A 27,413-nucleotide genomic window follows, 5' to 3' on the forward strand; every position below is an offset into this window, starting at 1 on the left:
GCTGTCTCGACTCAGACCAAGGTTCTTTGAGGGCTCTTCCCTTTATTTCACTGAGCTAGACAGTTTGACTTCCTGAGAATATTATTCTTGGGGGATAACACTAACTTGTCTATACCTATTTGATTTCTACTTTTAACCCCCATAAAACTCTGAATACATCAGTCAATTTTCCCCTTATTTTTCTGATAGGGGACTCAGAATGGTACCAAACAAAAAAGAGTTTGGCAAGAAGGCAGACATGCTGGTAGATTACCCCCTGAAGGAAAGGTGTAAGTGTGTTCTGTCCCACAATATATGTTAGAAAATTCAATTTTTAGGACGTGGCTCTCCATTATTTTTCCTACTTATGGACTCCTTGTTTATGACTAATATTTTAAACTATGCTGACAGTTGTGCTTTGTTTACTGGGTCAGCCCACCAGCTTCCATTGTCTTTAGAAAAGAAAAAAAAAATCTTTCATTAAAAATAAAAAATTCCTCATGCAAAGAGGAGCCTGTATGTCAGATCTAGGCTTGAAATATGCCACTTTTGTTGAATTTCCCAGTGCTCCAGAAGTACCTCTGATGGGGGCTTGGCACATTTGAGCTTGTTAAGTTTGAGGAGGCAGAGTAATGACAGGATGGTTGAACGTCCAACTGTGCTTTACAGTATTTCCCTCCACTAAATCTGGGTGGCAGATGTGACTTACTGAAGTGACTTACTGAAATTTCTCAATCCGCAGTCTTCTCTCGGTGCCCTCTCCCTGCTAATGAGGCGTCATTTCCAGCATGGATCCATCCTGCCTGGCTGCGTGCAGCGTAATCAGGAGAGGAGGTGATCCTTCTCTCACAGCACACAGAGGCTTGAGTTGGCCAGAGTTGTGGAAAAGTTGTGTTCTAGGGTGTTTTGCTTGATTTGACCATTTAAAAAAGGATCTGTTTCTCTTTATATGATGTCTGCGGCAGAAGGGAAGAAGAAATTACCTACTGAAGGGCTTACCTATGAAGGAAATCCAGTGTTTCCATGTGCATCGTGTACAAATAATGCAGTTAAAATGTTTAAAGCTACAGCACCAGTGTTCTACTGCCAGAAGTACTTGAGCTGATATGGATTTGCCTTGATATTAAATATTTTGTCCTAGTTATCTCTGAAAACAATAAAAAGTTAAATATATCATTTCGGATTCTAGTTAACACATGGCCTCATTTCTATCCTGACAGTAAATCCTATGGATCACTGAAGCTATATTAGAAATAAATTTGACCCATTGTGTTCAATATCTATGGAAAAGTAGAGCCAAAAACTCAGTAAGTCATACCCCTTGTGCTTGTTTTCCTGTTACAGGCATGATGGAAGATTTTGATCATTGCCCTGATTTCCCTTTTGAAAACAGCCCTTGGTTATTCTTGGTGGATTTAAAAACTCTTGTTAGAATAAATAAGTATGTAGTAATACATACTAACAAACTGCTTTCGATCTTTTACATTTTGGATCTTTTATATCTGTTATCGCAGTCTTCTCTTGTGCAGTAACTTGTGTTTATGAATGAGGAAAGTGTTTGCCTGAATGAAATGTTTGGGTTGAAGGCTTCATGGAGCATCAACTCAGGACCAGTACTAATAGCCTACCTACAAGACCTTTTTCCTCGGTTAGAGATACAGTGGTGTCAATGCAAAGAGTTTTTTCCTAAGGTTGTGTATTGGTAAATTTTGGTTTATCGATATGCAGAATAGTTTGTTCTTTTGTCTTGCATTTCTGAAGACTGATAACAAATGTAAATGCAAAATTTGTTTGCAAAATCACTTTGAAGTGTTCCTTTCAAATGTTACATTCCCTTGACAGTCTTGATATGTAGAAGTTTCAGAAACACATTTTCAGTCTTTTTTTCTGAAATTAGATGTCTTTGTGTTCCCCATTGCTATTTTTTCACTGTGTCATTTTATTCTAAAAACGATCTTAGAACCAAAAAATTAACCTAAAAACCTAATAACCCCAAAGCCCCCAAACCTATGCTTTTTCGTGACTCTGACCAATGGTACAGCATAGAGAAATCTGTGATACATTTTTGAAAATGTACTTTCTGGAGCTTTTTGAATGTATTGTTTGCTTCCTCTGTGTATATTATTCAAAAGTGATCAAATCTTCAGAGCTGTTTATCTGCACAAAACAAATAATTTGTGGTTATCTTGGTTTGGAATTGTTTATTTTTCTTGCCTTTGTCATTTTCAAAAATGTTGTCTCATCAGGGTGGTTGTTATTCAGATGTGTTTCATAGGCTTTCTTGTGAACCCATTTGACACGGAGTCTCATGTTCCTCTCTGCACACTTCCTCTGTTCTCCCTTGTTCTTTCAGAACAAGCTTTTCTTTGCTGCCGCTCCAGTTCTGCTTCAGCCCCTGAAGCCGACTGAAAAATTCCCTCTGGGAATTTTAGACCCGGTGCAGTGTTCACTGCAGCCCCCCTGCCAGCATCGGTTGTAGTACAGATTGGATCAGAGAGACCAACCACATCTGGGGCGTTAAAAGTAGTTAGATCTGTCCTCATCTGCATGAGCAGATGCTTAAGAGACTCTCTCTGTGTCGGTGTGTACCAGGAGACCCAATTAGATGTGTTAATTTTCCATTTGCTGGGGAGGCAACAGAACAAAAATTATTTAATTGTAAGCACCAGAAAATCCCGGTTTCTACCTCTAAAATGCAGTGAAAAATTCATTATTCTATTATGAACTCAATTTTTTCAGTTTTATATCTCAATTTTAACTCCCAAGAACCATTAGTTTACAGGCGTATTTAAAAAATAATTAATAAAATCAAGGCTTTTTTTGTATTTATGTACCCGTCTTACCTGGTTGAGACATTAGAGGTAGGTAACTATTGAAATACATCTGTGGATTTTATAACCCTTGCAATATCACTTAATCACAAAGGCCAGGAGGTTTGCAGTGGGCAAAATCAGGACTTTGGATATTATGTGCCGGGAGAGCTACTGTTAATCGTTCATATGAGAAGAGAAGCATGTGCTGTCCTGTCACAATTTCTAGCTGGGAATTTTTATTCACAGGCTCAATTGTCACCTGGGCAAAACCAGCTGTGTTAGGTTAATTCAGGTTTATTGGGCTGTCTGTGGGATTTCTTGAGAGGTAAATGAACCCACATTTGACCTGTTAGTGAACAGCAGGCAAGCTTATTTGCTGCTCAAAATGTGTATGAAGAATGTGTATTATAAAATCCTCTGTGTAAGTTTTATAGCTGTATCAGGCTAAAAACTGTGTGTGTATATATAGGGAAAAAAATGTGAAATGTTCTTGAAAAACCTCTCTAATAAGCTGTGTTACAGGCACCTGGCTGAATCCTTCTGAGATTCCCTATTTTCACAACCCGAGCAAATACATTAAGGTGCTTTCTGGCCAAATTCATGATTCCAGAGTTAGAGAGGATCAAACAGAGTTCTCACATGTGGTTCTGCATAACATCCTTGTAATGGTTTGCTCTTTGGCTGATGCTGCTCCCCTAGTGCACGGCCTGTAAACGGAATACAGCGCAAAGAATGCCTGACCCCTAGATGTGCAAACAGGTGAAAGCTTAATTGGGGTGACTTTATGATGCTCATTCAAACGTTACTTGACATGTTTTATTCGAAATCTCTTGACCCTGCGTGGCAGAGGAACCTCTGTGTTTTTCCTTTTAAGGCCTGATCGTCAGCCCCGGTGTCGGTTTCTGCAGTTTTCTCCCAAGTGTGAGAACATCATTGTGTTTTTTACATGCTCCATTTAAATCCTTCTGACATCTGCGTGGGCTGCTTTCCGTTCATTAACATAGGGGAGTTGCATCCTCTTCCATGGTGGCTGGTCAGACGCCAAAGGCAGATTAAGTTTCCTTGAGCAAGGAACTTGTCATTTGGGCTCTTCAAGCTGGAGCTTTGGCAGGGAGAATCATTGCCACAAAAATGATTTTTGTGTGGTCCTGCTGTGCGCCCCTGGATTTCAAATATGATTTATGGCTGCTCATTTAAAAAAAAAAAAAAAGTCTGTATTTGGTTTTGTTGCAGATTATCATGTAAATACATACTTAATTCTGAAACTGTGAATTATTTCTAAAATTAAACTCATGGTAATTCCTGGCATATTTTCCAGTTCCTCAAGTTCTTTGTAAACCCACTGTTGGCTGTGTGTTTCCCTTCTGCTGTTCGTGTAGTTGCCTTTAATCTGTATGGTCCTGCTGAGGTCTCCGAGCGGACAGAAAGCAACCCTGGGAGCAGCGCACGAATGCCAGCTCCTGCTCCCGCGGCGGGTGGGCTTGCGGAGACACGACTGAAAACACCGGGGAGCAGCGCACGGGAAAACGTGCAGAACCCAAAAGCTTGTTTCAAAACAAGGTGTAAGAAACCTCATCGCTGCTTGGGATGATTTAGCTATGCATAAATTTCTTCTCCCTCACTCCCCACTACTCTTGACATTTACTAAAGACTGCTTAAATAAATCTTCTTCAGTTTAGACATCCCTTCCAGAACTGCTAAGAATTAACTTTCATTTTGTGTTTTAGTCTCAATTTCATTTCAGTAAGCTGTATATATTTTCACCCTACCCCTTTCTGGACAGAGGCTTTTCCTGTATGTTTTGGTGTGTATCTTTGTTTCTAACCTGAAACATTTTGCCGTTGTGGTTTACATTGTACATTCCTCAGTAAGTCTGCAAATTATTTTTGCACAGGGTTATCTAATGCTAGTAGTTTACATTTTGCATTAATATTTTCTATTGCAGAAAAATTCAAAGTGCCTTGACAATTTGTAAGCCACCAAAGCTGTCGTTGCTTGTGGGGAGTAGCCACGGTCTGTGACTTTGTAAATGAGCATTATACATTTGTTTTGCATTCAGAATTAAGCTGATTGAATTGCACTGATGGCATACTGCATTTAAGGCATACTGCATTTAAGGCATACTGCATTTAAGGCATACTGCACTTAAGGCATACTGCACTTAAGGCATACTGCACTTAAGGCATACTGCACTTAAGGCATACTGCACTTAAGTTTAAACTTCCCGAGTCTGAGTAACTGAAGTGCAACATCTCAAATATTAGCATGATTTCATTTTAAGACAGACCATGTTTGACCTTATGACACTTTGTATAGGAAATCATGTGAAATCAGGATAAAAGTTATTCTTTATCAGCAGTACCCTGGGGCAGATATTTAGTTTGTACAAATTGTTCTCTCTCCACTGCTAGCTGCCTTCCTAAGGAGGAAGTGGTTGGTATTTAAAATCTTGATTTGATGGAAAAAACATTAATAAGAAAGTATTCCAAAGCGAAAGGCAGGCAAGTGCATGTTTATAAGTAATTTTCATGATTGTAACTATGTGGATGATCAGAGAGTAGTAGTTCCAGTTCTTGAAAGCCTGTATCTGCAGGACGTACGTGGAGAATGTTTACCTCCTAATATAGCTGGAAGCTACACCTCTGCACATTCAGTCATTCTGTACAGTTTTGCTTTAGCTGTGGGTGGAATAGATCGGAAAAGGAAGAAGTGGATTCCCGTCTTCAAATTAAAAATAGAATGACTTTGGGCTTAATGTAGGCTAGCTGGATGAAATGCCGTGTATGACGGAGAAGAACAGAAAAGGTGGCTGGAGTCCTTTGGTTTTTGAAACTTGTGAGTACACCAACTTAGTGTTCTAATTCCCTGTGCAAATTGGACCCTTCCCATGAAATGCTTAGACATCTTTTGCAAATCAAGCTAATATGCAGTGTATTGTAGTTTTATGTCTTTTTTTATTATGGTCACTATTTACAGCTATTGTTTAAAAGACTTCCGAAACAACATAAACACTGTTGAAAATTAAGCACAGTTGAGAGCAACTGCTTAAGATGTGCCTCTTGGTTCAGATGACTGCAACTTGAGATTTGCTGGCACGCATGAATGATTCAGGTGCCCTGAGGTGTCTGAGGATTGATGTGGTATTCAAATAACTGGAGTAACCTTCAAATCATGGAGGTTAACACAGCACTTGCTTATGGTTTCCATTTTTTGACACTTAGTTGCTGAGTGAAAGAACATTTGGCAGGTTTGGTTTGATGCACTGGGAAATCCTTAAAATGCACAAATGAGCACTACATTGCCCGGGTGCCTTTGTGATGAACCTAGTTGTTCTTTTTTCTATAAAATAAAATAGTTTAATTGAACAATATTTCAACTGCAGTAGATGAGCTCAAAATATTGTTGATCACAGACTGCTGTGCATATTAAGCCCCAATTATTTCCATTAGCTGTTACCGTAACAGCCTGTGGTGCAGCCCATGGTGAGGCAGACTGTCCCCTTGCAGCCCATGGAGGTCCATGGTGGAGCAGATCTCCACCTGTAGCCTGGGGAGGACCCCACACCAGAGCGGGTGGATGCCCAAAGGGAGGAGGCTGTGACCCTGTGGGAAGCCTGCGCCAGATCAGGTTCCTGGCAAGACTTTGTGGACCCGTGGGGGAGGAGCCCACGCCGAGGCAGATTTGGTGGCAGAACCTGTGACCCCGCAGGGGACCCACACTGGAGCAGTCTGCTCCTGAGGGACTGCACCCTGTGGGTGGGATGGACCCACGCTGGAGCAGTTCATGAGGAACTGCAGCCCGTGGGAAGGACTCACGTTTTAGAAGTTTGTGGAGGACTGTCTGCCGTGGGAGGGACCCCACGCTGGAGCAGGGGAAGAGTCCTCTCCCGAGGAAGAAGAAGCGACAGAGACAACATGTGATGAACTGACCCCAACCTCCATTCCCATCCCCCTGTGCCGCTGGGGGGAGTAGGTAGAGAAACTGGGAGTGAAGTTGAGCCCAGGAAGAAGGGAGGGGTGGGGGGAAGGTGTTTTAAGATTCAGCAGTTTTTATCCTCTCCTTCTCTGATTTTGCTTGGTAATAAATTAAATTAATTTCATCCAGTTGAGTCTGTTTTGCCCGTGATGGTAACTGGCGAATGATCTCTCCCTGTCCTTATCTCGACCCACGAGCCTTTTGATCTACTCTTCTCTCCCCTGTCTGGTTAAAGAGGGGAGTGATAGAGCGACTTTGGTGGGCCCCTGGCATCCAGCCAGGGCCAAACCACCACAAGAAAAAAAATCTTTATTTGTTCAGATGTTTTGTTTACTCCCCTTGAAGTATTTCGGCAGAGAGCAGCTAAAGTGAAAACATAAAATGACCGAAGTTGCAGAGATGCAACTATATGAGCTATATTAGGAGATAAACATTCTCCACTTATAAATATTGCAGATGCAAGCTTTCAAGAGCAGGGACTACTAATCTGCATTTACTTAAGTCAGTGCAAATCTGGCATAACTCCATTGAAATTGGAAGTTCAATAAACAATAAATTTATAGCTGCTTTACACGTGGTGATTTCTCTATAGAAGTCTTTGCTGTTACAATCTTTGTTGTTGATTTTCCTTTCCATGTGTGCCAGCGGTTCTCATTCATACCCCTTCAAGGCATTTTAAAGTATCAGTAGCAGTTCTAACAGCTGACCCCTCAAAATGCCTTTTACCACGAGCAGATGCTTATGAAGAGTGAGGAAATGGGGTTTCTTTTACCTGCCTAAAATACACATCACACTGATCACAGCAAATTTCCCTCAAAAAAGTATTAGAGTGCCTTGAGCTTTGCATAGTGTTTGATGCAAAGCCTCACTGTTCGTAAACAGTTCTTACTTCGCTGCTTTTAAGCTGGTGACTGGTTCCTGAGAATATTTATGTGTTAGGCTCACCTGGCTGGTGATGGGAAAGAGCGTCAAAATGTCTAAGACAGCTGTTGCCATTTCTCCCCTTTTCTGCATTATTAAAGGAGAAAAAAATGGAAAGAAAAAAGTCTGGGTTTGAGGTTAATTTTGTGATTCCTTGATCTCAAAATACCCGATTGCATTATATTCCAAGACTAAGTGTAGTGCCAAAACATCATGATCATTTGTACTACAAAAGACACACTTTTTGGATTGCTGCTACTTTCATCTTCAGCCTTGCTGAAAGACAGGTTTCCACTATGTAACATCAATCCAAGGAGCTTGACAGATGATGTCTAGGTTTGATTTTATTGTCTCTGGGACTCTATATGATATATTTTTGGTGCATGAAAATGTGGTGCAACTGTATGAATGTGTGACCCCTGTGAATTTTAAGTTGTTTTTCTGGAAATCAGTTTGCAAAAATTTGATCATGCATTCTGGAGTTTACATATACAAGAACTTTTTCTTTTTTTTTTTTTTATTTCTCCTTTAGTGTTAAGCTTACAAAGAAATGCTTAGAATCATAAAATCATTTAGGTTGGAAAAGGCCTTGAAGATCATCAGTCCAACTGCTAACCTAAGCCTCCCATCCCACCACTAAACCACGTCCCTAAGCACCACGTCTGCCCAGGTTTTCGATACCTCCAGGGATGGGGACGCGACCACTTCCCTGGGCAGCCCGTTCCAATGCTTGACAACCCTTTCGGTGAAGAAATTTTTTCTTATTGTCTAACCTAAACCCGCCCTGTTGCAACCTGAGGCCATTTCCCCTCATCCTATCGCTTGTTACTTGGGAGAAGAGACCAACACCCACCTCACTACAGCCTCCTTTCCTTCTATGCTTAGAACATATAATAACTGATACTGTGGTTTGGGGGTTTTGATGTTTTGGTTTGGTTTTTTTTTTCAAAATCCGTGTACTCCAGTAAAAATAATGTTAAGGTCAGTAATTTTATTAAGGTCTAAAAACCATCAGACACACTTTCTACATGTAAGTGAGGGATGAGGTATGTGTGATGTATTACCTAGAGTGGAAGGCTTCCCTGCTCTGCCTGCGTGTCATCACTGGGGTGAGCAATGGCATCAGCTCCTGCGCAGGTGCCTGTGCCGGTGGTGGCTCTGGGCGCCTGGTGGCCCGCTGCCCTGCAGTGGGTAGGCTCTGTTCTGGAAGCCGTGGACTGAGGGAATGCCTCTTGGGAGAGCATGAACTTACTGTGTGTGACCTGAAGAGCAAAAGGGTTGAAGTAGAAGACAAAATGAAAACGCCCACTATGGAAAGGGAAGAAGTGGAATAAACCTAGTTTTTATCTCCACACACCAATTCTACAAATACTAATTTGATTACAGCTCTAATTCTTCTTCTCTGTAACTATCAATACTTACATAGCTCAGCCTCTGTTATTGCAATCAGACTGATGTAAAAGTGTTTACACAATTTTAATGTGGGTTGGTTGTTTCTTTTTTTTCTTCTCTTACCCTTTCAATAATACATTTGTGTTATTTTGGGATATCTTTGTCTTGTTACTTGGGAGAAGAGACCAACACCCACCTCACTACAGCCTCCTTTCCTTCTATGCTTAGAACATATAATAACTGATACTGTGGTTTGGGGGTTTTGATGTTTTGGTTTGGTTTTTTTTTTCAAAATCCGTGTACTCCAGTAAAAATAATGTTAAGGTCAGTAATTTTATTAAGGTCTAAAAACCATCAGACACACTTTCTACATGTAAGTGAGGGATGAGGTATGTGTGATGTATTACCTAGAGTGGAAGGCTTCCCTGCTCTGCCTGCGTGTCATCACTGGGGTGAGCAATGGCATCAGCTCCTGCGCAGGTGCCTGTGCCGGTGGTGGCTCTGGGCGCCTGGTGGCCCGCTGCCCTGCAGTGGGTAGGCTCTGTTCTGGAAGCCGTGGACTGAGGGAATGCCTCTTGGGAGAGCATGAACTTACTGTGTGTGACCTGAAGAGCAAAAGGGTTGAAGTAGAAGACAAAATGAAAACGCCCACTATGGAAAGGGAAGAAGTGGAATAAACCTAGTTTTTATCTCCACACACCAATTCTACAAATACTAATTTGATTACAGCTCTAATTCTTCTTCTCTGTAACTATCAATACTTACATAGCTCAGCCTCTGTTATTGCAATCAGACTGATGTAAAAGTGTTTACACAATTTTAATGTGGGTTGGTTGTTTCTTTTTTTTCTTCTCTTACCCTTTCAATAATACATTTGTGTTATTTTGGGATATCTTTGTCTTAAAAAGTGAATGCCTTTTTACACAATACTGCTCTCGAAGCCTTTTGCCATTGATGATATCCAAACCAAGAATTGCCTAGTATTTGAGTGAAAGACATGTAACTGAGCAATCCTAACCAAGATGGTGGGCTTCCCTGGTGTCTAAATGATAATAAGAAATCAGTGGAAATATCCTGGGAAATGAATAAATAAATAGAGAGAAATTATATGGTTTTATGTCTCTATGGAATTTTTATGCATCCTATGGGAATCAGGAAACAGAATCTGCTTCATCTTCACAAGGATTTACGCTCCAACTTAAGTCCCTTGACACTGTCACTATTGATATCCAAAAGAGAGAGGAAAAAAGAAGGAATAGAGATTAGAGTTTTGTTTGGAATCCTGAAATCCCTACTAGATATATATTTTTATCTTTGGGACAGTATTTCAGTTTGCACTTCAGCAACAGTACCTGACTGATGATATTGTCACTGTTAAGCAATAGGATTAGAGCAAGGTGGTCTGCTTTCCCAGGGCAAGACGGATTTTTTCAGACACCAGCCTCTTCCGAGAAGTTCTCTCTAATGCTGATGGGATGCAGGAGGGATGACAGATTCTCCCATGGTTCTAGAAAACAAGGGTTGAAAAGGAAAGAGCTGCTCAAGAGGCGTGGAAGAGGACAGAAGAGAAAACGAAGTTACAAGCAGAAAAAATTAATTTAGTCCAATGAGTTTAAAATAAAATCATCCTCTCTTTTAGGGTCATTACAGACCTTTGCATTGTCAGGATACCACACACTTATTTTGAAGTGGTAACACTGAGATATTCTGGAGGGCAGATGTCTGGATCAGTTGTTATATGCTGTAGTCTTTGTAATATTTTTATAAGACCTGGGGGTTTCTTTGCCCAATTTTCATGTATCTGTAACTTGATGGGATTGCTAAGCAAGCTGGTTGACCTCTGATCGAGAAGGAGATTTCTTGCTTGTCTTGAGCTTCAATTTTTGTTTCTGTAATTTCAAAGTAATTCTGTAAAATGCTTCTCATGGCTGCCATTGATCAATGGAATTAAACCAGTTCAATAGCGCAGCCCCTGAAATTGGGAAAATAAAAACTGAAAATGTGCTAGAGAAAATAAATTAACAGATTGCTGTGTAATGCTGTTTGTTTTGCTTTGAAGCAGATTGCTTGCTGTTGGAAGGTTAATGCTGACTGTGCTTGTATGTTTTGTTTTTTGGCAGGTAACCCTGGACTGGCAGGTTATTACAGGACCTTTATACAGGCCTTATATTGTGGACTAAATCAGCAGTATCCCGTTTGGGTTGTGAGCCATGCCGGACATTGTAAGCCTCCTAGTGGTATGGAAATGATAGAAGGTACATACAAATATTTGTACACACCCCTGCCCCCAATTTCACTAGCAGAACTTGTGCCTATTAAAAACATCACGACATGAGTTTTAAATGTCTCCGTTATATTTCCACGGAACGGTTATATGAGAAGAGAAGTTACTGAGGAAAAGAGTATTTTTAGGTTAATTTGATTTGCCCATCAAATAAATGCTATTAAGAGAATAAGAGAGCTTGCTGATTGAAGTCTTTAGAGACAAGCTATAGAGAAGAAGGTCTAGAATGTGTTTATATTGAGAAGAGTAGATTAGAACAGTACATTTTTTAATGAAATGTCCAATTCAGAGATTAAGCTCTTGAGGAGAGATTTTATCTCTAAATTCAAAAACAGTTGTACTAAATTAGTGGATTTCCAGGAGCAAGTAAATCTTTCTGAGACTGGGGTATGGAGCCTTTGCAGAGTAGAGGTTGTTTTTTTATCTGTTGAAAGTCTTTTGCCATGCAAATCGCCGGCAAGACATGGTAGCCAACTCCAAGTGGATATTGTTAAGGTGCAGCATTGTAAGATGGGATGAGCCAATAGTGAATCCTGTCCTGAAAGCTGCTTAGTGCCAGAAGACCTCTGGACTTGGTCAAGCTGCAGTGGTGTAGCAGTAAATGGGTATGATTCCTTAGGACCTAAAGGTTCATCAATGTGAAGCAACCTGAAAATTTTGAAGAAACTCTTAGCTGCTTAGCATAACCTTCCCACACTAACCTTTGCACCTGAGCTTTTAAGCCTTTTTGCTGGTTTATTTAATCTCAAGTTTGAAACTGAAATATGAAACCTGTATTTCTTTGGTAAAATTCCTGCCAGTCACTGCGTTCAAGGGTCAAACTACCAAATGCTAGCACTTTCTCCCAATAGGTGAGAAATCCCTAGGTTTGTAATTTCTGTTACAGTGGTAACCATGGGATACAGGTAGAAGCCTGGCAACTGAATGGAGCTGAGGTTGTGGCAGAGAACATTTGTAGATCTCATAACCTGCCCTGGGATCATGTCTGGAAGCGTGTAGTTGGTGAAAAGAGCCTTTGATGGCAAGAGATGCGTTTGGTGGCTTGAGATTGGTGAGCGAGGTGAAATGGAGAGGTTTTTAGATGGGGCCAGTAGGGACGTTGTACAACTGTCCCACTTCTACTGTGACAGCCCCTGTGCTGCTAAGGAGTGTGTAAACCTGGGGGAAGGAGAGCATCCAGTAGGAGAAAGGGAGCTGGTATCTAAGTTGAAACCAAGCCTCCAGCTGACTTCATGGTATCCTTTTGCACTGACCATGCTGCTGTGAGAGAAGAGACTTGTGGTAGCTTGTTAGGATGGATGGGTCAGAAGTGAAGTACCATAGGATGGGTGCTGTGTCAAGTTTTATTCAATATATTCGCCCATGACCTGCAGAATGAGAATAAACAGTGAAATTTATCACTTTGTGGATGGTACTTCATAGCATTTAATTACTGGGATGATATTAGATGTCAGGGAACTACAGAAGGATCTTACAAAATGTAATTAGTGGGCAACAAGACGGTAGATGAGTGTCAGGGTGCATAAATATGAGTTAAGGCATCTGACAAAAAAGATCTCCTTTAACTGTGCCTGGGCAATCCTGAACTTGGAATTAATGTGTAAAACTCAGGAAAGATCACTGGATCACTGCATCATCACTGACAGTTGTCTAATATAATCTCTCATTGCACAGCAGCAGACAAAATTTAACAAAATACTGGACATAACCAGTGTTACAGACAAGGCGGAAGGCATGGGTTTATTACTGTGTATGACCATAGCGGACCTGCATCTTGAATATTAGAGTGCAGTTCTGGTGGCCATGTCAAGGACAACATTTCCAGAGTGAAGTTAGTGAGTGTATGGGGAAAGGCAAATTAAACAACAGGGATGAAGCAGCTTCCTTGTCATGAGATATTAAATGGCTCTCTTTTGGTTTGGGGAGCAACAGGTGAAAAATGTAGGGAGCTAACAGCCAAAGCACTACACTGTGAGCAAATTATATTAGCAGACTTAAAGTGATAAAAACAACCTCATGGACGACTGTTCCATAAACAGTTGCTGAAAGAGAGAGGTTCTTTGTTGCTCAGGTGCACTGCGGTCCTTGCTTGGGACGATGCTGTCCTTGCTTGGGACGATGCGGTCCTTGCTGGGGGCACTGCTGTCCTTGCTGGGGGCACTGCGGTCCTTGCTGGGGGCACTGCTGTCCTTGCTGGGGGCACTGCTGTCCTTGCTTGGGGCACTGCGCTCCTTGCTTGGGACACTGCGGTCCTTGCTGGGGGCACTGCGGTCCTTGCTGGGGGCACTGCGGTCCTTGCTTGGGACACTAACCTTCTCCACGCTTCCCTGTGCTGCTTCTGGTCCCAGCGCCGTCTTGTGGCAGGGCTCTGAGCCTGAGAGGTTCACCGCAAGTGGAAGGGATGCAGAAAGGCCAGGCTTGGCTTCTCTTACTGAATAGCATCTACTCTTGCCACTGCTGAGCTTGGGAGACTCACTTGCCTGACCCAAGAAGGTGTTTTGTGTGTTCTCAGTATCATGTGCCAGGATTTGTACTTACTGGTGCACTTACTGTAGCACCATGGAGCTAAGAAAAGCATAGAAAGCCACTGATGAATAGTTTAAAAAACAATGAAAAGACATTTATGAGATTGTTTTCATACTTATTTTATTAGGAGCATGGGAGCAGGAAGCTCACGTCCTGTCATTGGTATACATTTAGACAGATTTCCAGAATATTCCATGGGGAGCCTTTTTCAAGCTAGTCTTGTAAGGAAACCCTGAAAAGTTGAGAGACCTATGTAAATAATGATGTTACTACAGTTGCCATTGGTAATACGCTGTGCTTAGCAATAGGTTTGAATGTAATGAAAGAAATGTGGTTCATTTGATCCAAACTCAAGGGCAGGCATGAAGTGGCCAAAAGGTTGTTATTTTGCCGTTGTATGACAATGTAGGTTGCCTGCCATGGGTGAAGAGATTTGGGATAATTCTCCCTCATCCCTATGGCACAAAAGAAATGAAAAGCAACTTTTACATATTAGAAGCTGATTCCCTTTCTTTTATTTATTTATTGCCAAAAAAAGTAATTTTCATTAACTAACTGCAAGGATGTGATCAAAACAACTATACCAAAAATTGAGCATCTTCGCAGTTTCCCAGGTGACTGACTGAAAGGAATATGGAGTCATGGACTCGTGGTTCATGTTCTGTTCCTTTTCCTGCTTCCCGCAGGAGTTCTTAACTGATGTTTTGTGGCATTGTAGCAAAAAAACCCAGAACCTCAAGGACCAACAGAAGCACATGCATAGGGACAGATAGTTCTGTTCTCTGCAGCATTTTGTTGCCCTTTTAGGTTCTGGATTTCTCAGGCAAAGTTCCTGTATTAGGAACCACTATATAGGATTGTGAAAACCATGCCAGTGGTGCATAAAGCCAGAAGAAGGCGATATTCTGGTGAAGAACTGGGTACAAAACTATTATTGTAATAATTCCACATATTCATTCATGCTTCTGATGGGCATTTCATAATGCTTCATGTGAAATAGCCTCATGCAAATCCTCTGAGGAAGTTCAGTATTTCTTGATAAGAAGGATGAGGCCATAAATTGACAAAGACAACATTTGCATTTCTGGCACCATTGATTCTTGAGGTTTTTCAGATTGGAAACTTGTGAATCAAAAATGAAAAAAGGTGGGGAAGCTACTAGGAAAGAAGAATTCATACCGATACGTTTAGAACAGTGGTCTACAAACTTTTTGGATCATGCACTCCTATCAGTAAAAAATTTCTATCAGTAAAAAATTTTTGAGCACGCACCCCCAATATATCTTTAAAAAAAAAATAATTATATACATGTACTACTGCATTTCTAGTATTTTCTTCCCGCACCCCAATGCACATGCAGCCCACTTTGGAGACCACTGATTTAGAGCGTGGAAGCATTTAAATAGTACACTTAGCATGTAAATGATGCTGCCTGTAAAGTAATAAAGGGTTTAAAATGAAACAAACTGTGCTGTAATAACACGCCTCATTATATTTAGATCAAGTAGATTTTGAAAGTCTCAGAAAGATTAAAGCAAGTTTTCCAACAGCAGCCATCAATCACAGTCCACTTCCTAATTTTTTGGAAGCATGTCACGTAATGATTTGAAAACTGAAAAAAGCTACACCCTTCATTTTTACTTCTGTATTCTTCTATTCAGAAGACAGATGCTGTTCAGAGAGCTCTTGCAAGCTATGCTCCACAGAGACACACAACATTAATTGAACATTTCATTGTTGTAATTTTGCTCCTAGCAATCAATCCACTGTGCAAAAAGACTTGAAACTTATTTTTACTCAGTGAATGCAATAAAAAAGTTTTGCCTCAATTTCAACTTCTTTATAATCCTCCTTAGCTTTTAAAAAAGCAGTTGTTTTGGCCAGCGCTGAGACAGTAAAACAGGCCAACATCAATCCATCACTGTAGGCAAAATTACAAAAAGGAGAGCAGTTTCCTAGCTCTCGCTTATTTTGTTTAAAACTGGCATAATCTGTATATGCTTTGTAAGTGTTCACATAACCTTACAATTGTTGCTTTTTTCCTTGTCAGTGCCTGATATTGAGCTTTTGACTCATAGTTTTCCTAATGATTAAGACGTTCGTGCATCTTGAACAGATGCTACCTAGGAACAGGTTCTTTTATAATACCACCCCCCCTGCCTACTTACTCACTCCAGTTGTTTACCATGCCAATTGTATTATGATTGTATTGTAAATCTTTTTAACGTGCGGGTCTTTGTACATCATTTGTTTAATTTCTGCCCTATAAAAACATGTTCATAAGAAAGGAAAAATGTATGCAAATAGATCATGATTAAGATATGGTAAATTTTTCCTTTAAAAGTAAAAAATAATAGGCAGGTATACCCACAGTTGTTTTATTTTTTTAAGTTCTGGAGTTCTTTTATGTGTCACTCCACTGAAGAATTGCATTACACTTCTTTGGAGATTTCTGATCGGATAAGATATTGTCCCTACATCTAACCAAGTACCTTCTTAGAAGTTGTGAGGGTTTATTTAAAGTGCAAGGCACTGTTTCCTATTTGAATGTGGTAGAAGTACGCTGTAGCTCAGTGCCCTTGCTGTCAAAACAGGGGCTACTGCCTGAACGCTAGTATCTTTAGGTTAGTATTTTCCTAGGGATTAAATGGGTGGTCTTTTGACTTCATTGCAAGACTAAAGGCAGGTCATGTTTTCATGGGACATAGCCGTCACTGAATGTTTCATTTTATAGGTAGTGGCCTCAGAAGAAAATAGATTGTGTTGGATTGCTCTCTTTTAAACATTTGATTTCCCTTAAACAGGATCAGAAAACAGTTTAAGGAAAGAATGAAAAAGTGCTTTGTGCTTTTTAAAGAAATTACATTGTTAAACAATGTTACTTTGTAAACTTCTTGAGTTAAAAAAAAAAGGGTAAAACTGAAAAAAAAAAAAATTATTCTGTCAAAGTGCCAGTCTAGCTGCTCAGCTCGTGGGGGTGGGAATTACAATACATTATGGATTGTGGAGACTGAAGCTCTGTACTTTATATTATGAAATCCAGTTGAGTCTAAATGCTTGAGTACTGCAGCAGGACTAAAGACCTGTATTTAGGAGTAGCTCCTCTGATGGCAATGACTAGTAGCCAGTTGGAAGCTTTCCAACAGCCTTTCAACTCTTTTTGATAAGAAACAAACTGCTAGTTAAAACTAACACATATCAGTGAAGAAGTCCTGAAATTATCCATTGCTGATTTTATATACATTGCTAATTCAAGTGCTGTGTTATGAATATCCCACTTTAAGGACTAAAAGACTTAGTCTCACACAAAATTTCTTTAAAAGATATGGAAAATGGGAGATTAGGTAGGAAACCCTTGACACTCAGTCCCTCTAACACTTCCCTCACACCCCTCTCTCCCCCCCTTTTTTAGCACCCTGGTTGGCTTTTGCCAGTCAAGGCTGTATAGGCAGCAGGTCTACATACATCTGTGTCTTAGAACAATCTAATTCTGCGGACATCTGCTGTGGTTTGATAAGGAATAAGAAATACAACATCTGAGACAGAAATAAGAGTAGAAGAACACAGATTTGGTTTTGTTTCTCCTCAGGACTGCCAAGATACTTTTCTTTGTAGCAAAGTAAGATTGAGAAGTAAAGCAAAGTGAAATCGGAATTAAAAGATTTATTGATTTTTGGTAATATTCTATGTGTGCCAAGTGGTATAGAAATATGAAATAATGTGATTCATATTTTAATTGATTAAAGGGACACAGTTGATGCATTAAAATGTCATATACCTAATAAATGGCTAGTCATCAGTCATGTCTGAATGATACAATATTTGGTCACATGATAAATTGTATTAAAGATAAATCTCTAGAACTTTCTGAACTCTACAGATGAGTACTGAGCTATACACAATCATAATACAAATACTTTTAGCAGGGGGTGTTTATCCTTTGGAACTGATTGTCTACTGAATTTTCTGTTGTTTTGTTTCTGAATCAGTATTAGGTAACTTCTAAATGACAGGGAAGTTTGAGTGATGTTCCTAATAGCCAAGTTAGAAGTTTGATCTTTTATGTCTCATGGACTGTAGAAGGTAATAATGTGTCCTTAAAATCTGTTAAACTATCCTTAGTTCATTTTCCATGATAGAAAGAGGTAGGTAAGCATTGATTTATGGTCCATCAAAAGAGTGTTTCCATTGCTTTTTCTTTATGCAAGGGGAGTAGGGCCTTCAGACCATTTTGAAACTGAACTGTACCCTTAAGAAGCAATATGGGAAAAAGCACAGAAGTGGTGGAGGGATAATGAATTATCTATGAAGTCGTGGATTATGTGATCCCAAAGTGTTCATGTACCATCAGTGTGAAGTTTTGAAGTGAAATGAATCATAGAATCATAGACTCATTAAGGTTGGAAACGACCTCCAAGATCATCAAGTCCAACCATCAACCCAACACCACCACGCCTATTAAACCATGTCCCAAAAAGTGCCACATCTACACATTTTTTTAACATCTTCAGGGATGGTGACTCTACCACCTATCTGGGCAGCCTTTTCCAATGCTTGACCACTCTTTCAGTAAAGAATTTTTTCCTGATATCAAATCAAAACCTCCTCTGATGCAACTTGAGGATGTTTCCTCTTGTCCTATCGGTAGTTACTTTGGAGAAGAGACCAACACCCACCTCACTACAACCTCCTTTAAAGTAGTTGTGGAGAGTGAGAAGGTCTCCCCTCAGCCTCCTCTTCTCCAGACTAAAATGAAGTTTTGTACCAAAAAAAAAAAATAAATCTAGTGTTGCAGGAAAATTTGGAAGCCATGTGCAGCTTGAGTTTATTTGATATATTGTTTCTTAGCTGTTCTCACAATTCATCTGAACGGAGTTTGCTTTTCCAGCCCTCTGACTTCTAATGAAACTGGAGAACTGACTATGAGGGAGATTCTGACTCTAGCTAAAGTGGTATACATCCACAAAAAAAACCATTTGGGTAAAACCGAATTTACACTTCAGGAAGTTAATCATCTTGTTGATTGATAGATAGTTGTCCACCAAATGACAGGTGTAAGCGTGGGCATGATTAGCAGATATGAGCCAGAAGTTTCTACCATCGTGATATACTGTGCTGGCAGGAAAAAAACTAAAATAGTAGCCTGCCCAAGACAAGGAGCATGGTGTGCTATAATAAGAGGCTTGTGAGTTATTTAGGACAGTGATTCCCAACCTGTGGTCTGTGGGCCCCTGGTCGTTCCCAGGACACTTGCTTGTTGTCCAAGAAGAGCTGGGTGATCAGATGGCGTTGGCTCTCTCACCAGTTTCCACTTGCTAAGTGGAATTAATGGTAGCTAAGAATACTTTTCCAATAACACTTTTTTTGTGTAAGCACTTGCTGTGGTGGCCTTAGAGATGTTGTGCCACCATGAATGTGTGGTGATTGTGGGGAGTGGGATTGTGGTTTGCGCTGCTGAAAACAGGAGAGGAGATCATGAAAGTTAGGTGTTCCAAGAATGGGGTTCCTAAAAATAGGGACTCATCCATAGCTAACAGCCTTTGTCCTTGTTGTTGGGTATAACCCCAAAGGAGAGAAGTTACACAAAGGCACAGGGAGTCAATATGCATTTGCTAATTTTAGCTAGCTTGTGACTCTCATTTATTTTAAGCAGTTTGGGTGTTTTTAATGATTGCTGATGTTGGAGAATACGTATGCAGCTGAATCAGGTGAACCAGAGCTACTGGCAGTCTGTTTGGTCCATACAAAACCACCTCAGAATTAGTGTCTGTAGTGCTTAGAAGGTTTTTGACCGGTGAATCCTTATCTGGGCTTCAGCACTGTTTGGTTAGGTATCAAAGAGCAGTGGTAATGGTAGGTACATAGTGATAGCTGTGTTTAAAAGGCATTTATGTCTTGTATTCTACCAGTAAAGGGAGAAAAGCTGAAGAAAAGCAGCTGAGCTGGCATCTCACATGCATACTTTAAGCCTATGTATACAGACATTTAATTCACATTACAGACATTTAATTCATATTAATATATAATTCAACAATATTTTCTGCTTCCTAAGCATATAAATTAAAATATCTGAGAGGCATTTAAAGGTGGATTACCTTTACTGTAACTTCTTTACAGATTTAGCCAGTTATGTTTAAATATTACAGACCCAGAGAACTCTGCAGTCATGTTTGTGTCCCAGAACACATGGCACTGTTTTATTTCAATGCAGAATTATATGGCAAGGTGTCTCCCAGTCCAATGGTATCAGACTGTAGATAAATTAAAAATAACCCATGCCATCCACATAGAATTAAGGTAGTTTCATATCAAAGTGTCAATTTTTTTCATCTATGGAGGGGAGAAGCTTCCTGTTTACGAAGCTGCCTCAGCACTGATTAATCACGTTGAGCTCTTTGCATGGTATTCATCAGAAGCGAGGGATCCCACATCGGGGTGAACGCAGGGGAACTGGTTATTTCCACAGGACGGGATGGGAACCATCAGCTCAGTGCAGTCCTGCTGCCCCTCCTGGTACCACAGTTCCTGCTGCCCAGAAACCTTATTCTTTGGAAAAGGCAGCTTAAGGGAGTCTGTGTGCTTATGTAAAAGTTACTATGAGGCATTTAAATGCTGAGGGGTTTGTCTTTGCCTGGTAAGATCTGTGTGTTACTCTATGGTTTTAGTGCTAGGTGTCTATTTTAAGGAAAGAAATGATCATTTCATGTTATGATCCCACTGGAATGTTTTAAATCTAAATGTGTGAAAAGTAAGCAGCCCTAGGGATGCTGCAGTAGTCTGTTTACTGTAACACGTCTTTCCTTTGAGCCACATTCAGTTAATTATTCATAGAGGTCCCATAATCATGTCCATAATTATGCAAATCGATATTTTGAGTGAAAACTTGGCATTTGGCGTTGACTTTATCAGTTCTGCTTAATTTTAAGCATGTGTTTAAAAATCTTGTTCCATACAAAATCAAAACTAAGAAAACAAAATTTTGCCATATGTGAAGTATTTCTAAGTTGCTCCGTTGTTTTCTTTTCTGGCCAACCAAAACGATACCAATTTTAACTGCTCATAGCATCGTACTTTAACAGCCATGTATTTATTTGTAATGACCGCTTAAACACTGCTAGCGGATTCTGGTACCACTTAATGCATAGCTCTCTATTCCATTGACTTTGACGGAGTAGTGACCAATTATTGCTAGTGTTACTAAGAAGAGGACTTTCCTTTTACTTTTGTTATAGCTATATGAAGAATAGGTTCTCTGTTTTCTCTGTTTCTTTCAAGGTTTTCCATTGAGTCTGTCATAAGTAGGCATATTATTAAAAAATATCCATGAGTAGCCTGAGTCTGTCAACATAATACCTGTAGGCATATTATTAAAAAATATCCATGAGTAGCTTTCTAGTCCACTCTGGTACTTTATTCAACTAATTCCCCTGTTAAAAGAACCAGAATTTTCATCCATATCTTCAAATAAGGTTAATATAATTCTGTTTGTAAAGATGTGTTTAAAGTAACAACTTTTGAAACCTGAGACAGTCTTCTGGATCCTTATCCAGAAAACAAGACATTTAAGAAAAAAAAAAATTGACATTCATCCATTGGAGAGTATAGTGTCTTTACTGCATTCCAGGAAACTTTGGACGTAGGTTTTGAGATTGTTTATGGATCATTTTCTGCCTTTCACCCCATGACATAGGTATGTTCTCCAGCTGATACCATCGCTTCTAATTAGATACAGATGGCTGTTAGTGGGGGGAAAAAAAGTGTTCAAGAATGTGAACCCTATGGAAAGGTAACATTTATATCTTTTGGTGTCTTGACTTTAGAAGGCACGTCACAGTTCACTGAGATGAGCAGTGCTGTGGTGTTTCAGAGTAACTCATTTAAATGTTTACCATACTATTGTAAGGAAAGTAAAAAAGTAAAATAATTTAATAAACTAAATATCGAGATGATTCAGACTTTTTTTCCCCACATGGAGAATGTTTAGGAATCTTTTAATCCAAGTCAGTTTGAAAGATACATTTACATCTGCTAACAGAATGAAAATGGACTATCCCCACAGGAAAGGATAATCCCTTCTGTCTGAAGGTGTAATGAGTCTGGGTTTGGTTTGATAGTTGAATCAAAAAGTTTATTCACTGCATAGGTAAGCACTGGAAAGAAAGCTGATCAATACTTTTATTTATTAATAATAATTTCTACTTTATATTATAAACCTTAGGTTTAATTTTGATACCCGCAAAGCTTGCAACAAATGGTGCAGATCTCGATGGGATCAATCTGGTGTTTAATGGCAGTTTTATTTTTAATTCACAGTAATCTACAGTCGTAAGGCTGAGGAACCATCAGCAACGCACAACATAATTCCAGATTCTAGAAACATAGAGTCTTTCCATTTGCTTGGTTTTAGGGGTTTCCCGTTCTTTAAGGAGCAGTGTAGGCGTTTCAGGGAAGCGCAGGAAACTGTTAGGCAGACTGTGCAGGAAGAAGTAACTGCAGATGGCTGCATTCTTCGGTAATAATCAGCTTCATTAATGAATTATTCTTACCTCTTGTGCATCTACTTAAATCTCTCAGCAAGATCTGAGTAAGGGCTGTGTGCTTGGAGACATGATAAAGAAAAAAATGATGCAGTACTGTGGGCTCAGGTGGAATGGGGGGGTCTCATTGCTGCTTGCTGGATGAAGGAGTTTTTCTTTTTTCTCCTTTTGAGGACTATTCCTTTTCTTTAAGCGAGACATATTCTTACCTTTCTATATGCCGAATTTTATGTTTTGTGCATTAATACGTTTATTAAAATAATTTACTTCAGCTATCAAATTACTGGTGTGGTCAGGTGACTGCTTAGTTGCCAGATTAATCCCTGTTGGTTTAAACATTATAGCAGTCTACTAAAATTCCCTGGGATTGCCATTGTAGTGTCCTTTTCTTCAGAATAAAACTGTGATTTCGAACATATTACCACTGAGGCTTTGCTGTCAGAGACTCCACTGACCTCCGTACTAGTGTTTACCTGATTCGGAGGAAGACGTTTTATCCTGCAGTTAATCATGAAGAGACCAATTTCAGTATTTCTGAATGCACTTCAGTATATATTAAACTCTACATGATCATATTTGGACCTGTTTATGTGTAGAGTGCAGGTCAAATTCAGTTGCTAGCTTTTTGGATAAATTGTACTATAAAGCCACAGGCAGTTTCAAAGAATTTGTAACGATCTATTGCTTTGATGTCTGCTAATGTAAATGAATGAGAAAATCAACCTTTGCTTGACTGCGACCCTAGCGCTGCTTGTGGGACGCAGGTGAATTGGTTTGCTTTCTATGTCACACATTTATCTGTGTAAAAATGAAGACCAAAAATATCCCTTGTTCCTCTATAATGACAGAACGGCTTTGTAACGGTGGCACTTCAGTCTCTATTTCAGCTATAATGCAAAACTCCAAGAAAAATAAAGCCATCACGGTGTCTTTGGCATGTTGCCATCCTTGCTGTGCTCGGCAGTTCAGCTAGGTGATGAAGAATGAAACCTTCAGCATTTTCTTCAGGAAGGTTAAAAAGGAAACTGCTATCTTTGTAAGAGGGAATAAATCTGCCAATTAATTTTTAACTAGTGTAACAGAACACTGGAGAAGAGAAGATATAAATCATGATTTAAAGCGGTCAATTTGACAAAAATGTGTTTCGTCCCCAAAGATAAAAAATTTGCACTGCACATGCAGATGGTTATTTAAAGCATCAACAACTGATTAAGAAACCTGATATATTTAAAGAAAGTACAAGGTGAAATTCTATTTCCTCTCCTCGGTTTTGCCACTGATTTTAGTAAATTCAGGCTTTTACGTATGCTTCTTTGTCCAATTCTCTTTTGCCTTCTGCTGTGCAAAGTAATGAAAGATGGAGTATGGAGCTCTCCTCGGTCAAAATCGTGGCCTTTTCTGATGATGGCAAAAAGCGTAACTCAGTGGAGAGTGCCAGACCAGAGAATGAGATTCTCCCGCCTGCTGGATTCACTTCTCGTCGTGTCAGCCAGCAGCAGACCCCGGTCGCTCTGGCCTCCGGTGGGGATCAATTCCGGGAGTCGCTGAGGCACAGCTGGTTCCCTTTGCTGTCAGCTTGCGCTTCCTTTGCAAAGAGGAGCCCAAACAGAGCCTTACACCGCTTTTCAAGCCAGGTAGCGATTAGAAGCATTGATTGAGTGCTGTGGGGTAGCGCTGCATTGCAAAATATTTTGCATGCATTTTGTGCTACAGCCCGCAACACTGGTAGCCCGGGGTGATGTTCTCTGCTGGAATAAACTGACATAGCTCTTTGTAGCCAGCAGTGTGGCACCAGTTTACAGCATCAGGGAATCTAAGATAATAATTTTGATAACTTCTTGTAATCCATCAATTTTGAAGGATACAGATGAAATATGGAAAAATGTTCTGTTTGCCTAAGTGGGCTGTTTACTCCTTAAAATAGAAAGGGTGCTAGACGTTACTACTGCGTCCAGCTCTGGAGCCCTCAGCACAAGACATACATGGACCTGTTGGAGTGGGTCCGGGGGGGGCTACAAAAATGATCTGAGGGCTGGAGCACTATGTCTTCTATGAGGACAGGCTGAGAGAGTTGGGGGTGTTCAGCCTGGAGAAGAGAAGGCTGCGGGGAGACCTGATTGTGGCCTTTCAGTACCTAAAGGGGGCCTATAGGAAAGATGGGGGAAATCTTTTTAGCAAGGCCTGCTGTGACAGGACAAGGGAGAATGGTTTTAAACTAAAGGAGGGTAGATTTAGATTGGATATAAGGAAGAAATTCTTTACTGGGAGGGTGGTGAGACACTGGAACGGGTTACCCAGAGAGGTGGTAGACACCCCGTGCATAGAAACATTCAAGGCCTGGTTGGGGCTCTGAGCAACCTGACCTAGTTAAAGATGTCCCTGCCCATGGCAGGGGATTGGACTAGATGACCTCTAAAGGTCCCTTCCAACCCAAAGCATTCTATGATTCTGTGATTATATTGTTAAATTAGTTGCATCTGTTTACCTCAGGTAGTTATTCTAGACATTAAATTTAACTTTTGCTTGGACAAATGAAGATAGAAGCCTACACTTTCCATTATACTTCTGTTAAAATAGTATCACCCAAGATGAATGTATACTAGAGTAAAGGAAAAGGACTAAGTTGTTACACTGAATGACATCCTAATGCCAGTATAGTAGCTAGTGAGGTAGGAAATGCATTAGTGTTATTTTAGTGTTACTCTAAAGATAGTGTTATTTTAGTGTTATTCTGGAGAGTCATACTTACTTGAACATTTCAGTCTTGGTCTATATCAGCAGTTCTAAATAAAATTTTGGGATGGATTTTCAAGAGAAATCAGGACTGGCCTAATAATTGTTTTAGCTTGGATTCAGTAGAAGCATTGAGCACTTCAGAAAATGTCACCCACTGCTCTGTCCGGTCCCCGTGAAGTACGAATTCTGTACTGTTACTTATGCTACTGTGTAACTGCCCCCCCAGGTGTGCGCTCAGCTGCTTGCTTTTTCCCCTCTTAACATTGTGTTGTACTCCTTGTCATTTTCTCCTACTTTTAAAATAATTCTTTTTATTCCCTGTCTGTGGAATAATGTGGGTTGTCTTCCTTTGCCAGCTGTCTTACTTTGCTCCGAACTTCGTCTCTCCCTTGCTTGCTCTCAGTCCCTCTTTCTCTATTTGTATCCGTTTGAACTTCCTGAGGTTCTGAAGTGCTGTTTTCAGTCGGTCTGACTGTTAGACTTGCCTGCTGCGGCACAGCACCTCGTTTATCATACACCGACTGAATCAATTCTTGTGAAGTGATACACATCCTTTTTTTTTTTCCCTTCAACACTCATACAATTGCCACTGTCCTTTCTTTACCTCCTATGCTGTATCTATCCAGTCTTGGTGATGTGCAGAACATCATTATTTTGTTTCTCTTCTGTCGTTAAACTGTACAAACACAAGTTGCTGTTAAAGTAGGCTATTCTCTGAAGTTGCTTCTAGTTGCTTCATTCAGTAAGAAAGTTCTATGCCTCAATTTCAAGAGTAAATTTTCCCCATGGTAAACTGGAATATGTTAGATCTGGCCAAACATGAAAAGGTCTTGATACTGATCTGAGGGCTGGAGCACCTCTTATGAGGACAGGCTGAGAGAGTTGAGGGTGTTCAGCCTGGAGAAGAGAAGGCTGTGGGGAGACCTGATTGCGGCCTTCCAATACCTAAAGGGGGCCTATAGGAAAGATGGGGAAAATCTTTTTAGTAGGGCCAGCTGTGACAGGACAAGGGGTAATGGTTTTAAACTAAACCAGGGTAGGTTTAGACTGGATATAAGGAAGAAATTCTTTACAGTGAGGGTGGTGAAACCCTGGAACAGGTTGCCCAGAGAGGTAGTGGAGGCCCCATCCCTGGAAACATTCAAGGCCAGGGTGGATGGGGCTCTGAGCAACCTGATCTGGTTAAAGATGTCCCTGCTCACTGCAGGGGGGTTGGGCTAGATGACCTCTAGGGGTCCCTTCCAACCCCAAACATTCTATGACTCTATGATACACTTTTCAGTAAAGAATTACCTAAAGGAAAAATGGACTCTGTGTACGTTATTCCTGGAGAGACTCATACATCACAGGCCTTGGGCTGATGGTGCAAGATAATTCAAATGCAGTGAAGCACACTTGCATTTGCAAAACTGGGTGATCCTATTTCAGATCATATGTGAAATGAGTGTTTGTAAGGAAAACATCCAAGGCAGACATTTGCAGTAGTACCACCTGCTAGTCAGGCAAAGGAAAAAAAATGGACTTTTTGGAGAGTCCAAGTGGGTTTGGGGAGGCCTTGACTGATTTTTGCAACCTAGTCTTTTTTTTGTGACGTAAGCTCAGCAAATCAGCCAGGTAATGGAAATTGCAAGATTTGCTCTGTGTTGCTTGGACAGTCATTATTGGTACAATGATCCCATCCAGAGGCTCAGACTGAATGTGGAGCCCTTTCAGGTAGAAATGCGCGCCTAGGTGCACACTTTTTCCTGAAGGTCTTGTTAGTAACTTCATTTTCTCAACCGCCAGATCTTCAAGTAGAATCATAGAATCACTTAGGTTGGAAAAGACCCTTAAGATCATTGAGTTCAACCATTGACCTAACACTACCAAGTCCACCATGTCCCTGAGTGCCATATCTGCATGTCTTTTAAATACCTCCAGGGATGGGGACTCCACCACTGCACTGGGCAGCCTGTTCCAATGCTTGACGACCCTTTTGGTGAAGAATTTTTTCCTAATATCCAACCTAAACTTCCCCTGGTGCAACTTGAGGCCGTTTCTACTTGTCCTGTCACTTGTTACTTGGGAGAAGAGACTGACACCCATGTGTCCTGGTTTCAGCTGGGATAGAGTTAATTTTCTTCACAGTAGCTAGCATAGTGCTGTGTTTTGGATTTAGTACCAGCAGAATGTTGATAACACACTGATGTTTTCAGCTGTTGCCAAGCAGTGCTCAGACTACTCAAGGACTTTTTGAGCTTCTCCTGCTCG

At 40.4% G+C, this 27,413-nt stretch overlaps 1 protein-coding gene across 1 annotated transcript in view; it reads left to right on the forward strand.

Moving 5' to 3' along the window:
• Positions 1-27,413, forward strand: part of LDAH (lipid droplet associated hydrolase) — a 130,465-nt gene that overhangs the window by 26,918 nt on the left and 76,134 nt on the right. The window contains exon 3 of the mRNA XM_009642527.2: positions 11,201-11,335. Within this exon, the coding sequence (XP_009640822.1) occupies positions 11,201-11,335 (135 nt within the window). The remainder of the gene's footprint in view (positions 1-11,200; positions 11,336-27,413) is intronic.

Source organism: Egretta garzetta, unplaced genomic scaffold (assembly GCF_000687185.1).
Source record: "Egretta garzetta isolate BGI_Z169 unplaced genomic scaffold, ASM68718v1 scaffold87, whole genome shotgun sequence".
Classification (NCBI taxonomy): domain Eukaryota; kingdom Metazoa; phylum Chordata; class Aves; order Pelecaniformes; family Ardeidae; genus Egretta; species Egretta garzetta.